The 16117-nt window shown below is 47.0% G+C and overlaps 1 protein-coding gene across 1 annotated transcript; it reads right to left on the bottom strand.

Annotated features, from left to right (window-relative positions):
• Positions 1-904: 904 nt before the first annotated feature.
• Positions 905-14755, bottom strand: Wfdc3 (WAP four-disulfide core domain 3). Its single transcript, XM_034496670.2, has 4 exons — positions 14524-14755; positions 4222-4353; positions 1616-1801; positions 905-1098 (listed from the first exon to the last, which is right to left on the bottom strand). The coding sequence occupies exons 1-4, from the start codon at positions 14600-14602 to the stop codon at positions 1082-1084; spliced, it is 414 nt and encodes a 137-aa protein (XP_034352561.1). The 5' UTR covers positions 14603-14755; the 3' UTR covers positions 905-1081.
• Positions 14756-16117: the final 1362 nt, after the last annotated feature.

The raw sequence follows: 16117 nt of genomic DNA on the forward strand, positions 1-16117 counted from the left end.
TGAAATTATTGTGTGGGTATCTTGTGAATTGAGAACTTATTGATATGTAAATCTGACTGGTTAATTATAAGCTTCAAGAGTTTTGATTTTACCGGGTTACTGGGTATTGTGATATCTAACCGAGAGGTGAGCAGTCATTGCATGCATGGGGCTGGCATGGCAATTAGCTAGTCCGGTGAGGACGTCTTAGGGGCCCTGAGCCAGAGAGTGAGATAAGAACATCCCATTAGAGGATTACTGAAATGTGGGACCGCCGACCACAGGGGGGTTATGGCTGAGAGGGTACAGGCAGCACTGGGGCAGCGAATGAGCTGGGAACACTGTAAGTTGGTCATTTCATGGGGCCAGCCGTGGAGGCAGCGGAGTTGGCAGGAAAGAGTAGCAAAATGGAACCCAGGAACATGGCGGGTCTTTTTTACTATTTCCCCGAAACAAACATGTCTGGATGTATTACTTCCAAGATGACTAAACTCATCCAAGACTGCCTACGGTTTTTTGTTTTATATTTTTAAAAATACATTGGTGATTTGACTGCATGTATGCTAGTGGGGGATGGGGTGTCAGGTCCCCTGTAACAAGAGTCACAGACAGTTGTGAGCTGCCATGTGTGTGCTGGGAATTGAACCCAGGTCTTCTAGAAGAGCAGCCAGTGCTCTTAACCACTAAACCATCTCTCCAGCTCCAACTGCCGAAGGTTTTACTACTTCTCCAGGTAATGGCTAGTTTATTTAACTAGTCCTCTTATGTTGGTCATTAATACTCTTCCTTATGTATGTATGTTACATTTTTAAAAAGAATGTGCTAACCTTCTTTAGTCCATAGGTTTCACAGTGCCAAAACCATGCACAGGTAGACTCACTAGGTCTCCTGCCTCAGTGACCCCTACACAGTATAGACAAGAGGGTCCATGCCAGCATTTTATTGGGAAAGAGAAGCACCCAGCATCAGGGAAGTTCCATGTGCTGCAAGTAGCAGCAGAAACGAGGAGAAGGCCTGATATTCCAAGGAGTGTCACAAGCCCCAGGATGTCACCCATCCTGGCTTCCAGAAGCTTCCTGGAGCTCCAGGCGAATCAGGTCATCTAGGGTGCTTGAGCCTCTGCAAGTAGAAGAAATTTCAGGTCACAGCTGTGCCATGCTGGCTCCGGCTACCCAGCTGTTTCCCTTCTACCCTGGGGAGCTTAAGTGTGCATCACTCTTGAAAGCTTTAAATGTTTCCAGGCCTCCTAACTGGTTCTGAAGACTTGTCATTCAGAAGTTAGCCTCACATCTGTTACCAAATTGGGACAGTTCTGTTCTGTTTTCTTGCCCTGCCCCCAGCCCTCATGGCCCAAACAAATCAGATGTATTCCCACTCTCTGTGGCTTGTGCCGTCCTCACTATCTGATCTAGGCTATAGGGCCTGGATCAAATCCCTCTCTCCCAGAAAGACCTCCCCACAGAGAGCCATACCCACTGTAAACACTGTAATCCCACAGCACCCATTTGAGGGCAAGCTCTGTGACTCAGGATTTTTCTAACAACATTCTTTATGGCCTTTAGTATCTACACCCTCCCACAGCAGTGAAGCCTGTTGACCTCATACCTGGTCAAAGGTCATTATGGGCAATACTCACCTAATTTAGAATTAGAACCATCAGTCAGATTGGAGTCTGTGAGCTGTTGGAGGGGCTGGAATCCCGGAATGCAGAAGCGGCCACAGCCTGACCTACAGCACCTTTCCCCGGGTTGACAGTTCTCATCCATCATGCACTGGACAATACACAGGCCTACCAGAATTCTGGGACATTGACCGTCCCGCCCTGTGGTGGATACCAGGACAGGGAGAGACACCGGGAGTTGGGGATCCTCTCTTCTCAAGTTCCCACCTACAACTTAGATGCAGGGAGCAGGTAAATCATCCCTGACTCCAAATAGATGTGGCTGGAAGCAGGGAAGCTGGAGAGATGAGACGCTACACACCAAACACCTCTGACCTAGGAGTTACCAAACTCCTTAGAAGAAGCCAGTTCCTTAGAGGTTGGCAGAATGCAGGCTTCTCAACAGAGCCAAGAGCAGAGAGACAAGGTCCTGCCTTCTTCCCTATGATTGAATTTCACTGGCTCATTTGCCACCTGCATTGTGCTACCACAATCCTGTGTTAAGTCTTCTTTCATCAAAATTTAGTTCCTGTGTGTGTATGTGGTGTATGTGGTGTAGTGTGTATGTGTGTGTGTGTTGTATATGTGGTATGTATATGTGTGTTGGATGTATGGTGTGTGTGTGGTGTTTATGTGTGTGTGTGAGTAGTGTGTAGTATATGTATAGGGTGTGTATGAGGCATGTATGTGTGTGTGTGTGCATGCTTGTCATGGAATCATTTCTCAATGGTACAAGAATGGCACAGACTCAGGAGAAACAGTCCCTTAATGTGTCAGTCCTCTCTTTCCAAGATCAGCAATGTACAGTATGCCTCGTTCAGTGTTGGACAACAGCAGCCACAATCCCAGTCAGCCATAGGTCTGCCACAGCATGCCACTGACACTCCACAGTGGGCTGCATGTGTCACAAAGTTAGCAGATTTAAGGAAGTGGGTGGGCAGTTGTGCTACTTAGTTTTACGTCAACTTGACACAAGCTAGAGTCATTTGAAAGGAGGGAACCTTAATTAAGAAACTGCCTCCCATAAGATCTGGCTGTAGGGCTGGGCGGTGGTGGCGCACGCCTTTAATCCCAGCACTTGGGAGGCAGAGGCAGGCGGATTTCTGAGTTTGAGGCCAGCCTGGTCTACAGAGTAAGTTCCAGGACAGCCAGGACTACACAGAGAAACCCTGTCTCGAAAAATAAAAACAAAAACAAAAACAAAAAAAAGAAGAAGATCTGGCTGTAGGACATTTTCTTAATTAGTAATTGATGAGGGAGGGCCCAGCTTATTCTTGGTGGTGCCATCCCCAGGCTGGTGGTCCTGGATTCTATAGAAAGTAGGCTGAGCAAGGCATGGCAGTGCTTGCCTTTAATCCCAAAATTCTAGAGGCAGAGACAGCAGATTTGTGAGAGGCCATCCTGGTCTACAAATCAAGTTCCAGGACAGCCAGGGCTGTTGCACTGAAAAACCTGTCTCAAAAATCAAACAAACAAAAAAGAGGAAGAGGAGGAGGAGTGGAGAAGCCATGGGAAGCGAGCCAGTAAGCAGCACCCCTCCATGGCCTCTGCATCAGTTCAAGCCAGGTTCCTGCCCTGACTTCCTTCAGGTGTGGAAGTGTGAGCCAAGGAAACCCTTTCCTCCCCAGTTTGTTTTTGGCCATGGTGTTTCATCACAGCAATACCTATCTAGGACTTAAAGTATTAAAGGCACTTTCAGCTTTCAAGACCTGCCATTTACAGTGGGTTTATCAGGTGGGACCCTGTTATAATTAAGATGCATTGGTACTTCCTCGTTTCTCTTCCCTAACAGGCGACATGCATGTAAGGACAAAGGTTCAGCGCTGCATGGGTTTGTGAACAGACTAAGGGGCTAGAAACACAGCTCAGCTGGTGGAGTGTCTGCTCAACATCTATGAAGCCCTGGGTTCAGTCCCCAGGAGTGCATAAACTGGGAGTGGTGGCACATGCCTGGGACCCTGCACTCAAGAAGTAGAAGTAGGAAGATCAGAAATTCAAGCTCATCTTGAGCTGCATAGGAAGTTCAGTCAGCTCAACTGAGTGAGACTCTGTGCCCTCCCCCCCAAAAAAGACGTGGGGGGGTCTGGGAAAGGAGAGGAAAAGTGTGTGTGTGTGTGTGTGTGTGTGTGTGTGTGTGTGTGTGTGTAAGACATCTGAGGCCAAGAATAGTTTTTTTAGGCCTGTAGAGCCATCACATGAGAAATTAAGTCCAGATTATGAGTAGACTAGCCTGGGCTATATAATGAGACCCTATATCAAAACAAACAAAGATCTGAGAAACCAGTGATCCTGGGCAACTTCTTTACTGGAGAGAGGAGAGTGGCTCAGAGAGCTGGGATTCTTTACCCCCAGTCATAAAGCAAACCCACAGGAGAGCTCAGACCAGAAGCTGCAGCCCTCCCTCCGCTAGCTCTTGTCATGCCAATGCTGACCCTTTGACCCTAGAAGGAAGGACTGTGTTCAGTTGGAGGCTGGGGCATGGTAAAGATGGCAGCTGGCTCTCACAGGAAGGTGTCCCAAGGAAGCACCTCCAAACTGACCTGGGATCCAGGGGGCACTTTTAACTCTGCTCCCAAACATACCTCCCTCAATGTCTCCTCGGCACGCATGGCCACATCCCGTGCTGCAGCATTTGTGCCCTGGAGGACAGGATTCGTCCCCAGCACACAGCTCCTTACATGGAAGAGGGTCAGCAGGACATTCACCTCTTAATGCTGCCATAGAATGAAAGCATTAAAACTCAGATGTGCTTAAGCCAAGAACATAAAATCCATTTTCAGTGGATGTTAATATAGATTAATATGCAATACATGTTGATATTCCACATTCATTCTGTTTCTTCTGACCATGAACTGCTCCCCTGATTTTGGTGTGTGCATCAGCTCTAACCCACTGTAGCAAACATATGAATTACACACCTAATTTCACTCCCCTTTCTTTTGTACTGTCACAGACAGTACTTGTCCCCACCCAACAATATCCCCTTCATTTGTGAAATGAAGTTCCTTTCCACACTGACCTGGGCTTCATCCTATTAGTTAGACTGTAGTGTACTGAGATGCCACCTGGGGAGGGGACATAGAAGGAGAAATAACATCTGAAGGGGCTGAAGAAAGGCTCAGTTTGTAAAATGCTTGCCATGTTTTACTGACAATGATCCCCAGTGTCCATGCAAAGGGCTGGGAGTGGTGACTCCAGAAGTATCATGGAGGAGACAAGCAGACCTCTAGAGCTCAGTGGCCAGTCAGCCTAGCCTGAGCAGTAAGCCCCAAGTCCCAGTGAGAGAACCTGACTCAGAAAACACAAGGTGGACAACAGCTCCTGAGGAAAGATGCTCCAGGTCAACTTCAGGCCTCCACGTGCACGTGCACACATATACAGACATGCAGAAACACACACATTAATCGATAAACTAGTTACAATAAATAAAAAAGAAAAAGAACCACCAACCCAGACATTTCCAGCTCTGCTGAGCTCCCGGCTGCCTGCATGGATGGCCACAGCTACAGTACAAAAGGAGATAAACTATCCAGTAGAGCCTGGGCCACCCACAGCCGGGGTGAGGAATGAACCTTGTCTTAGGCCACTGTATCTGGGACAGTCTGCTATACTAAAAATGAGATTCCTTCATAATGCCCCAGCCCAGATGATTCGCATCCTCCATTCTCTCCTGTAACCAGAGCAACAAGCTAATGCTAATGGGAGAACTGGGGGACTCATGATACAGACTCACTTCACAATGGGAGAACTGGGGGACGTGTGATACAGACTCACTTCACAATGGGAGAACTGGGGGACGTGTGATACAGACTCACTTCACTTGGAGAACTGGGGGACACGTGATACAGACTCACTTCACTTGGAGAACTGGGGGACACGTGATACAGACTCACTTCACATGGAGAACTGGGGGACACGTGATACAGACTCACTTCACATGGAGAACTGGGGGACACGTGATACAGACTCACTTCACATCTTTCCTCCAAAGACACTTGTGCTGTGCAGATGCAGGGTAGCCTTTGAAGTTGGAAGTCACTAGCATGAGGACAAAGTCAGGGACTGACAGGGTGAGAAAAAGATGCTTCCTTCTTGGTAGTACCATTCAGTAGCCATGATAGCTTTGACACCCACCTCAGAATTCTTGTAGAGTTAGGACAGTGAGTTGCTCTTGTGTTAATATTCTGTTGTCCACGGGCAAACACATTCTAGATGTGCCTCTTCATTACTGCTGTGTCAATGACAAAGCCCAGGGAAGAGAACGGGGCCACCCAGAACTACAGAGCTAGCCGCTAAGCAGAATTATAGTCTAATACGCCATCCTTAAAAGATGCAGGCAACTTGGCCTTAGGAACAGGCACGACCAAAGAAGACTGTATCTGAGCCAAACTCACACACCATGATTCATTTCGGTGTTTATTTCCAGTTCTTTAAATATGGAGAGAGGTGATGGGCAATAAAAAGTTACATAGAAAACCAGACCATGTCTCTGTCCCAGAGCCTCAAAGGCAACAGGTATACAAGATTGCACTCAACCCTCATAGGAAAGGCACAGGTTGGGCCCAAGACAAACCACAATAGTCCTATGTCCTGGGATTCTCCCAAGCAGGCATACTGTGCTATGATGTCACTCCAAAACCATGTGCCCTGGATTTTTTAATTTAGAATATGTGGTCACAAGAACTACCTCATGTGTCTCCACACCTACTCACCGTCTACTTGCCAAACACTGCAATATACTTGGCAAAAAAAAAAAAAAAAAAAGAGTTTATAGTTGAGAGAGCTGGATATGAAAATCACCCAGAGACTTGAACAATGAGTCTAAGAAGAGGGCCACCATACTTACCAGGTGTCACCATTTTCAAGAGTCTGGTGGGATGAAGGCCACCTCTGTTCCTCTGCCCTCTTCACCAAAACAATAGTGCCTCTGCTCTCTCCCAGCCCAGCTTCCATTAAGCTCCCCAGAGTTTTTCCGAATTTTAGGAAGAAGGGATGGAGCCCTTGTGAGGCAGGCTAAGGCCAAGAGTCAGAGCACAGCGCTTGCCCATCACTCACACTGTCTTCCTTTCAGCCTCAGACCCATGTCAAATAATTCCTGTCAGCTCCAACACCTGGATGTGATGGGACATCACAGCCTCTAAGACTGTGCATGCCACCCCTGTTCTTTTTTTATTTTGTGTATTTTATGTTCATCCGTGGTTTGCCTGCATGTATATGTCTGTGTGCAGGTGTCAGAGCCCTGGAAATGGAGTTACAGACAAGTGAGAGTTGCCATGTGGGTGCTGGGAGTTGAACCCGGAACCTCTGGAAGAGCAGTGCTCTTAACTGCTGAGCCATCTCTCATTTTTAAGCTAGACAGTGTTTGTAGCCCCTCATACTCTCCTGAAACAAGGATCCTTCCAAGTTCTAACTGCCCACCCTTGTCCTGCTCCCAAGAACCTTGTAAAAACATGGGGCCTGCAATGCCTTTGGACTGGATGCCCGGCCCTCAACGTCTTGGTTCTGCTAGTCTAGGTGAACTCAGCCATTACAAAACATTCATCTCAGTAAGCTCATGACTAATCATACTACCAGGGATCAAGACAAGAAACAGGACTGGGGATGACCACCCCCACTCTCTATCTGCACTCCCCCAACACCTCACCTACCACCAAAAAAAACAGGGAAGCTGCAGTCAGGATGCAGGCATCAGCTCCAGTTCCTCTGCCCTCCATCCCCTCTGTCAAAGAGCATCACTGCCCCCGTGGCTCAGGCTACACACTTCACGGCATGGCATCCTTGATGCCCCTCTCCCTCAGTGTCTTCAGCCATTTACTTCTGTAGCTGGTCCTTTAAGTCTCCACCTCTGCACCGTGGTGAACCTCCTTGACCTCTCTCACCTAGTCTGACATGATGGCGGCTCACCTGGTCTTCGGTCATCTACAGTCGCTGTCATCCATTCTTCCCACACCAGAACAGCCTTTTCAGAATGAAAACCGGAATAGGCTTCTCCCTCATTTAGACTTGCCTCAGTGACTTTTTTTTTTTTGGTGGGGTGGGCTTTTTGAGACAAAGTCTCATTTTCCCAGACTATCTAAACTCACCATGGAGTTGAGAATGGCTTTGAACTCTTGATCCTCCTGCTTCTGCCTTCCCAGTGCAGGATTACACTTCCACCATGCCTGGCTTGGTTACTTCTTTTATACATCCTTTAAAATGTGTACTTATTGTGTGTGAGTGTCCTATGTGACTGCGGGTGCATGAATACCACAGTGTGCCTGTCTGTTGCGTCCTGCTCTCTCCACAGATTGGGGTCTAGCAAGAGAGAGAGGGGGGGGGAAGAAGAGGGAGAAACTCGAAGAATGGAAAACAAACCAGAGGATCTGTAGTCAAGTCTCCTTTACTCTCTTCAACACACACAATGCCTACTCTACTACACCACCACTACACCACACACTATACCACCCTACTCCACTACTACACCACCCTTTACAAGGAAATCCTGGGTATTTATAAGCGCAAACAAGAGAACACAGGTGAAAACATTTTACCACGTACACCATACAGCTGAGGTCACTAAACAGCAAAACAAGCTATGTGGGATAAATAATATACTTATCAGAGTGTGCTTCAGCTGTTATAGGCTTTTGAAAACCAAGTCTTTCATCAGGGTATATGGTTCCAGATGGCTGCAAAGTTGATCTAGCCGCTTTCTGCTTAAAGTCAGCTCCCAACACCCGTCTGCTCAGAGGCCAACCTCTGGAAGTCAGTCCTCCTCTTCCACCACAAGGCTCAATTCAGACCCTCAGGTTCGTGTGGCAAGCCCTTTACCCAATAAGCCATCTCACTGGCTCTGTTTCCTTTTGCACTTAGAATAAAATCTGGGAATAAAGCTGGAAACTGCCTCAAATCTGAGGCCTGCCACCTCCTCCACCTCAGCTGCAGCACCCTCGAACACGGATCTCCCTCCCTCATAGCCGCTGCCTTTGCAGCTCCCCCTTCACAACACTCCACCAAAGGTGTGGATCTTGCTCACCATAGATACCCACATGCCAGGTAGGGCTGAGTCTCCATACTTAGGGTAAGTGAATGAATGACTGACGGGTAAGTAGGTGGGTCAAATGCAAATGAGTAGAGCAGGAAACAGACCGGAACAGTGCTGGGCTGTAGGGAGGTCCTGAGCATTACCTGCGGATTTAATGCAAGCTCTTCAAACATATTTCTTCCAAACTACATCATCATTCTATGAAGATGACAAAGAGGAGATTCAAAGAGATGAACGCACTTGCCCAAGCCCACAGAGCAAAGAGACAGAAGATTCACCACAGGCTCACGTTAGGACTAGAACTTATCCTTGAGTGTCTACATTCCAGTGTCTACCCGTGCCCCAGGTAACCTGACTGACACTCCACCTTTGTCAAACAGACCAGCTCTGCTACAGTATAGTTTTGATGATGTCAAAGGCTAGGAAAAGCCCAGGAAGGAGAGCTTCCTGGGGATCAGTCTCATTAATGTAGCCCTTCTCTACAACAGGAGCTACATACACTGAAGCAGCAGTCAAATACTAACTTCACCAATTGGTAGGGTCCTGCCCAGCCTGCAGGCTCTGAGGGATCTGAAGACTGCTTCCAGTCCAGCTGCCTAGCTCCAAGGGAAAAGGAAGTCCCGTCTCTAATGGCCAAAGGCCAGAGTAGCTCATAAAGGCACCACGCCTGGGAACCAGCCTTGCCCTTGATCCCCACAATTCAGATTTCAACTTCAGACACTAAGAAGGTTGTAGGAGGCCCCCTACAAGCTAACAATGAGTGACTTGTTCACAACAGATTTCCAGATTTGGTCCCAGGGCTGGGCACTGAGAGTCCTGGAAAGACTACAGTGTTCTAGACTCTCTTGTGGACAGTCTGTCCAAGAAAGCTAAGCCAGATACAGATCACCCCACTGGATACTTACTGGAAAAGAAAGCTTGCTATCAGGGAGGCATGGTAGAAAGGAAAGATGGAGGTGCTGTGGAGTTTCAGGGTCTCAGAGAGAGGGTGACCAGCAGGGTGGGGAGGAGGGACTCTCCTGGTTCTGAACTTAAAGAACTGGTTACAAATTGTATTTGTGGGAGAGCTGCAATATCACGTGTGTCTATAACTGCATCATCTGGAAAGCTGAGGCAGGGGGACTAAAAATTTAAAGCCACTACATGTTACAGAGAAAGACTATCTTAGAAGATGAGGACAGGAAGGGATGAACAGGAAGGGAATAAGGTGGAGGAAGAGGAGGAGGAAGAGGAAGAAGAAAGAGGATGATGAAGGTGGAGGAGGAAAGAAATTATAGCCATGACCCAGTTAGTCTTCCTAGGAGTCAAAAGAAAGGCGCTCTCAGGTGAGAGACTGGCTCCAGGTTCTACAGACAACAATATCATTCAGGAGACAGAGGCAGGGAAGTCACAAACTCTAGGCCAGCCTGGGAAAAACAGAGAGGATCTGTTTCCAAAAGGAGAAAAAGACAAAAAGAAAGAAGAAGAGGAGCCAGGTTTGGTGGCGCATGATGGTAATCCCAGGACTCAGGAGGTAGAGGCAGGAAGATCAGGGGTTCAAAGCCAACGTTGACTATAAAGAGAATTGGTTGCCAACCCAGGCTACCTGAAAGTGTCTCAGAAAGAAAAAAAAAAGTAATAAAGGATCTCATTTCAAAAATCAGGGAAGAAAATTAATCACCCAAGAATAAATGTATCAAGAAATGTTTTAAATCTATAAAACACCTTAAAGTCTACTACCTGAGCAACAGGCAGACATATAAAGTTAAATATATTTGGGTTAGCTCTCCAAAAGCCAGTGTATATATTTAACATCACGCCCAGAAAAGTAGTATGGAGAACAGAGAGAGGCAGGAAATGGAACGTAAAGGAAAAGAGAAGTATAAACAGGCAAGGGCGGCCACGAAAAGTCTAAGCAGGAAAATAAGGGAAGGGCTCCACACAGGCAACACCAACAAGTTTTTTTTTTCAATAGTTTCTCCATGTAGCTCTGGCTGCCCTCTAATTCACAGAGATCCACTCGCTCTGCCACCACCACCCAGCAACATCACCAGCTTCTAAGAACTTACAGTGTCTCTTTTGTGGTAAAAGAAGCATGGCCCAGAACAGAGAGCTTTGTCCATCCCCTCAGCCACCTCCCTAGTGTCAACGGTCTCTGTCTTTCACCAGCTTTATCCTCTCGTCTCCCTTTCTAACTATGCGTATGTCTGGTCCTCTGGAGACATCTACACAGGGTTCTCTCTCTGATATCTAGCCACACCCTCCTCCCAACTAGTTTTTTCTTCTTCTCCCAGTTGTAGCTTAATATGTCACAATCTTGGACATACTCTACTTAACCACCCAACACAATATGAAAACCCATTATTCTCTAAGCACCCTTTAATGGTCTTGTGATGTCCTTATCATAATTTGAAATCATGTATTTATTCGCACACTTTGTCCAGCACAGTGTACCCAGAACTCATCACTGGATGTAGCAAATAATAAACATATAATAGATGTTTGTAGGAAAAAAGATAAATATGTTATTATAGGATTCATTAGGTCATAATGACCCTGTGTGAGGAAGAAGCGATCTCTTTCCAGAGCCTAACATTGTCAGAATAAAAGAAAATTTGCCTCATCTATTAACAAGAAACTGGCCTGCGTGTGTGCAGAGAGAGGAAAGTCTCTGAAGCAGAGAAAGAGGGGAATGTGTGCTGTCCTTTGCAGACATCAACATTCTATTCTGCCTCACTGCAGGTTCTTGGGGTAGATTTTAGGGGAAAATCTCTCAAATGACCAAGGGGATTGGCATTAGTCAGCAACTTCCTAATCCACCTCCACACAAGGATATGTGGCACTGCCTCTTGGCATCCTGCTTTGCTTGGCTAGGACTAATCCAACAGGTGATTATGACTTGGGTGTTCTGTACATCTTTGTTAAGTTCTCAGAATATAGCTGGCATTTATATTGTTTCTCAAAGCAAACTAAAATCAATCATCAGGGAATGGCTAGTGCTTTGGCACCAGATAGTGTGCATGTGTTTGACAAAGGAGCAAGTCCATCTGCTCGTGGAGTATGAGGAAGTTTGGTTTGAAGCCAAGCCCACGGGTCTCCTGCTGCAGCAGACGTGCAGCACTTCTTTGCACTGCTCATGCCTCATCTGGGGTGCACGTGTTAGAACATCACGGTCTCTGAACAACTTTGGGACTGCCCCTGTTCCTCCTTGGTTCAAGGAGCTGGAGAGATGGCTCAGCAGGTAAGAGAATTTATTGTTCCTACAGAGGGCCAGGGTTCGGTTCCCAAACCATCTGTAACTCCAGTTCTAGAGGAATCTGACACCCTCTTCTGGGTTATGAGGGTACCCACACACCTGTGGTGCATATAAACTTCAACAAGCACACACACAGACAAAGAAAAATAATAAATAAATAAATAAATAATAAGGCATGAGTTAGGGTCATTCAGTGAGTAAAATGCATTCTGAACAAGCATGAAAAACTGAGTTTGAGGGCCTGAGTTTCAATCTCTGGCACCCACATTAAAAAAAAAAAAAAAAAAGCCAGGTGGTAGTGGCCCACCAGCCTTTAATCCCAGCACTGGGAAACAGAAGCAGGTAGATCTCTGAGTTTGAGGCCAGCCTGGTCTACAGGATGAGTTCCAGGACAACCAGGGCTACACGGAGAAACTATCTTGAAAAAAAAAAAAAGTTTATTTAAAAAAAAACAATAAAAACAAAACAAAAAAAACCCAAAAAACAAAAACCCAAGCAGACCGGTGAGATGAAGCTGCTTACCGAAAGACCTGAATTTGATCCTCAAGTCTCACTTAAAGGAACCAATTCCCACAAGTTGCCATCTGATCTACAAATGCATGCCCTAGCTGGTGCACACACACTAAATAAGTAAGTAATAAATTTTACTTTTTTATTTTAAAAAATTATTTTTTTTAAAAGAGGCAGGTTCGGGAAAAAGAAGTTGAGATAAGTTACCCTTCAAAATGAACTGTTGAGAGAGACCACCTAGGACCACCTAGGACCATGGAGGCCATGATAAGCCCTTGGGCAGTGGGAGAGGGAGAGGACTAGAGGGACAGTTTAAAGTGACAGACAAGACAGCTGTGGTGGACACCATGTGGGAGGTGGGGGAAGGGAGGGCTCTTCAGAGAATGTTCTTAGCTTTATAACGTTCACAGGGAGCCTAGCCATAACTCAAGGCCTGTTTCAGGGTAGGCATCAGCGTTGTTTACAGAGCCAAGGAAGAACACTGGTTTACTAGTCCTTGCTATATCAGAAGGAGGCAGAGACCAGAGCCCCAGGAAAGATGGGGCCAGGTTCCTGAGAAGGAGAAAGTCAGCTGGAGGCTCTGTGATCTAACACCTAAATCCCAGTACTTAGAGGGGGGCGGGAGGACTTCGGGTTCAAGACTATCCTGGGCTACGAAGGAAGACCCTGAAGGGGGTGGGGAAGCAAGACATGATGGCACATACCTGCAATCCCAGCACTCAGGAGGCAAAAGCAGGAATTCAGGATAGACTCACAGTGAGGCCCTAAGGCCTATCACTAACTCCTCAGGAGCGTTACTGTGGGAAATGTACATGTACCATGGCAGCCATCTGGTGCTCAGAAGACAGTTCTCTCCTTCCACCTTCGCATGGGTTCTGGGGGTGGAACCCAGGTTCAGGTTTTTGATCAGGTAGGCAAGCACCTTCACCTGCTGAGTGTCTTCCTACCCACCTTCCTAGGCTACACTTCACTACACTACTCAAGTCCAAACCAAACAACACGGGTCATCAATGGCACTTTCTTTCCCGATAGCAGAAGACAAAGAGGTGGGATAAGGAATGGTTAGAGACCTCAAAGGGGGAAAGAGGTGACCTATATAGCCAGGTGTCTGAAGACAATCTAGCAGGTGAGAAACTCTCTGGTTCTATCCATCCACGAGACAGGGCCAGGGAACACACTGGGACCCTTCCCATCATGACAACATACCCTTGGGAGGTCTGCTTAGCAGCCCTTACCACAGCCTGTACACTCTGCCCAGCAGGACACGACCCGTTGCTCTGGCACAAGTGTTCTGCATGGGTTCTGATCAGTAGGATCAGTCCTTCCTTAACTGAAAAAGATTCCAGAGAAGTTCAGATAATTGGCTAGGCCTCAGGAAATGGGAATTGGCAGCTGAAGAAATGACTCAGCTGGTAACATCAAAAGTTCTTGATGTTCTTCCAGAGGACACAAGTGTGGTGCCCAGCACCAATCTCTGGCACCTCACAACCATTGTACCCCCAGCTCAAGGGGACCCTACTCCCTCTTCTGGCTTCTGCAGGCACTCATACACACACTATACACATTGGGAGACACCTACACATAAACAATTTAAAAAAAATAATAATAATTAGGAAATGAGAGTCAACTGTACCTCAAGGAACTCAGCATCTCCATGCATCCCTACGTAGAATATCTGTGCAACCTCCATCTCTTCTTGCCACACAGATACGAACACCCTACTACTACTACTAAAAGACAAATAAACCATTAGTGCTGCAGAGAAAGTCAGACAGACAGATAGACAGACAGACAGGCAGGCAGGCAGACAGGCAGACAGGCAGACAGGCAGACAGGCAGTCAGAGCTAGGGGGCCTGTTGCATGGTCCTGCCGTCATTTCATGAGCCCTAGAAGATAACTGGAACATATATCCTTGTAAGTCCTAGCTCCTTGTTGCAGAGAGGGTAACAAGACAAAAACAAGACAACTGCTCCTCACTCTCCAGACTATCTTTCCATGCAGCTCTTCTTACAGAGACAATCAGCTCCACAAATGAGGAACTTTAGGAGGGAGATGTTCTCTCCCCTGGTTAACTTTGTATTCGTTTTAGCCAAGGACCCCAAATGATAGCTCACCGTGCTCTCCTGCAGCTACCCAAGATGCCAGGAACCCAAGAGCAACAAGTGCCTTCGTGAGGAAGAGGTATCTTAACATCCTGCTGAATATGGGAGTCGAGAGCTCAGTTGAGGGAAGAGGTAGCAGCAGAAGGAAGGACTAGATGGCTCCTGTCCATCTAATCCCAACTATTTCACTTAAGCAATTATCCCCTAAGAACAGCTTCTCCTAACAATGAGAACAGTGATTGGCTGCTAGTGTGTGGAAAATCTCCTGGCACTACCAAAGAGCACATGTGATGGGAGGGACCAAGTACTGTCATGCGATATACCTAACACTCTTAGTCAAGGGATGAGGACCCATGGGACGATAGGAAAAAAAAAAAAAAAAAAAAAAACAACAACGGAGAGATAGCCTCTGGGTTAAAGGTCAAAGAGAGACCAGAGGGGCTTTGGAAGGATTCAGTTGCAGTCAAAACGACAGAGGGTAAACCAGAGCAGCAGTTCTTGCTGGGTTCACACTTGGATTCTGAGGGAGAGGACCAGAGGTAAGAAAAATAAAAAGTCTAAACCTAGGGGTGGGCGTGGGGGGTGGGGGGCGAGGGGGCGAAGGCTGCTGGTTATTATCACGGCTCCTTACATGGCCTTGGATGGAGAGGCAGAATACAAGTCAGCAGGTTACAGGGATTACAGCAGAATTACAGGGAAGTCTAGCTCCCCTTTTCCAAGGTGTATTCTGGTGCGGTAAGCAAAGCTTCTCATATCTCAGGGTCTGGAACATTTAACCACAGCTTACGTGAAAACCTGGCCTCGGGCCCCCCCAGAGCCCTGGCGCCAGTCCATTGCTGGCTTTGCCAAGAATGACCCTGACAGGGAACAAAAGCTCAATGTTCCTTGTTCCGTGAATGGGATGTACCAGGGCCTCTGTGCCTAGTCCTTGACAGAGGGAAGAACTGGAAAGACAACCTAAGAAGAACATAGCCGAGCTAATGATATATCTTAAGCATGACATCCTGTCCACCTCTGGGAACTATAAAAACCCATGGAAAAGCAGCATCAGAGTGTTTCAGCATCAATCCAAGAGCACAAAAAGTTTCCAGCTTGGTCCCTGTAGACCACACATTCCACTCTTAGACAAAATGAAGGGTAGTTGTCAAAATTAGAGAGGACAGCTGCTATGACTTGGTCTTTCATGTCTCCTTTGTCACATTTTGGCCTGCTTCTTTTTATTTGTGTAGCACGTGTCCTCGGTTGGCTGTGCCACTGCCACTGCTGAGCCCAATAAGGTTAAGGACAGAGGACAGGTAAAAACAAAACTACAACAAAAAACTATCTTCATATATCCAAAGCCAGGCTCGGTAGTGATTCCAGTCTTTGGGAGGCAGAGAGAGACAGGTAAATTACAAAGTCAGCTTGAGCCAAAGGTCAAAGCCAGCCTACAGTGACAGAGGAGGATCTTGCCAAAGGGGAAAAAAGCCACCATTGACTAAAGCAAGGAAGTGCCCTTGTTAAGAGGTGGGTGTTGGGGCTGGAGAGATGGCCGAGCAGTCAGGGAGCATGTGTCACTCTTGTAGAGGACCAGAGTTCAGTTCCCAGCACCCACAGGGAAGTTTAC

Source organism: Arvicanthis niloticus, chromosome 2 (genome assembly GCF_011762505.2).
Source record: "Arvicanthis niloticus isolate mArvNil1 chromosome 2, mArvNil1.pat.X, whole genome shotgun sequence".
NCBI classification, from domain to species: domain Eukaryota; kingdom Metazoa; phylum Chordata; class Mammalia; order Rodentia; family Muridae; genus Arvicanthis; species Arvicanthis niloticus.

Bases quoted from the DNA above. Each gene is read 5' to 3' on its own strand.
- Wfdc3 (XM_034496670.2), bottom strand. From the start codon at position 14,602: ATGTTAAGATACCTCTTCCTCACGAAGGCACTTGTTGCTCTTGGGTTC. The intron at 4,354-14,523 runs GTGAGCTATCAT...ATTCTATGGCAG, and splicing joins GGTAGCTGCAGGAGAGCACG to CATTAAGAGGTGAATGTCCT. The intron at 1,802-4,221 runs GTATGTTTGGGA...TATCCACCACAG, and splicing joins CCGAGGAGACATTGAGGGAG to GGCGGGACGGTCAATGTCCC.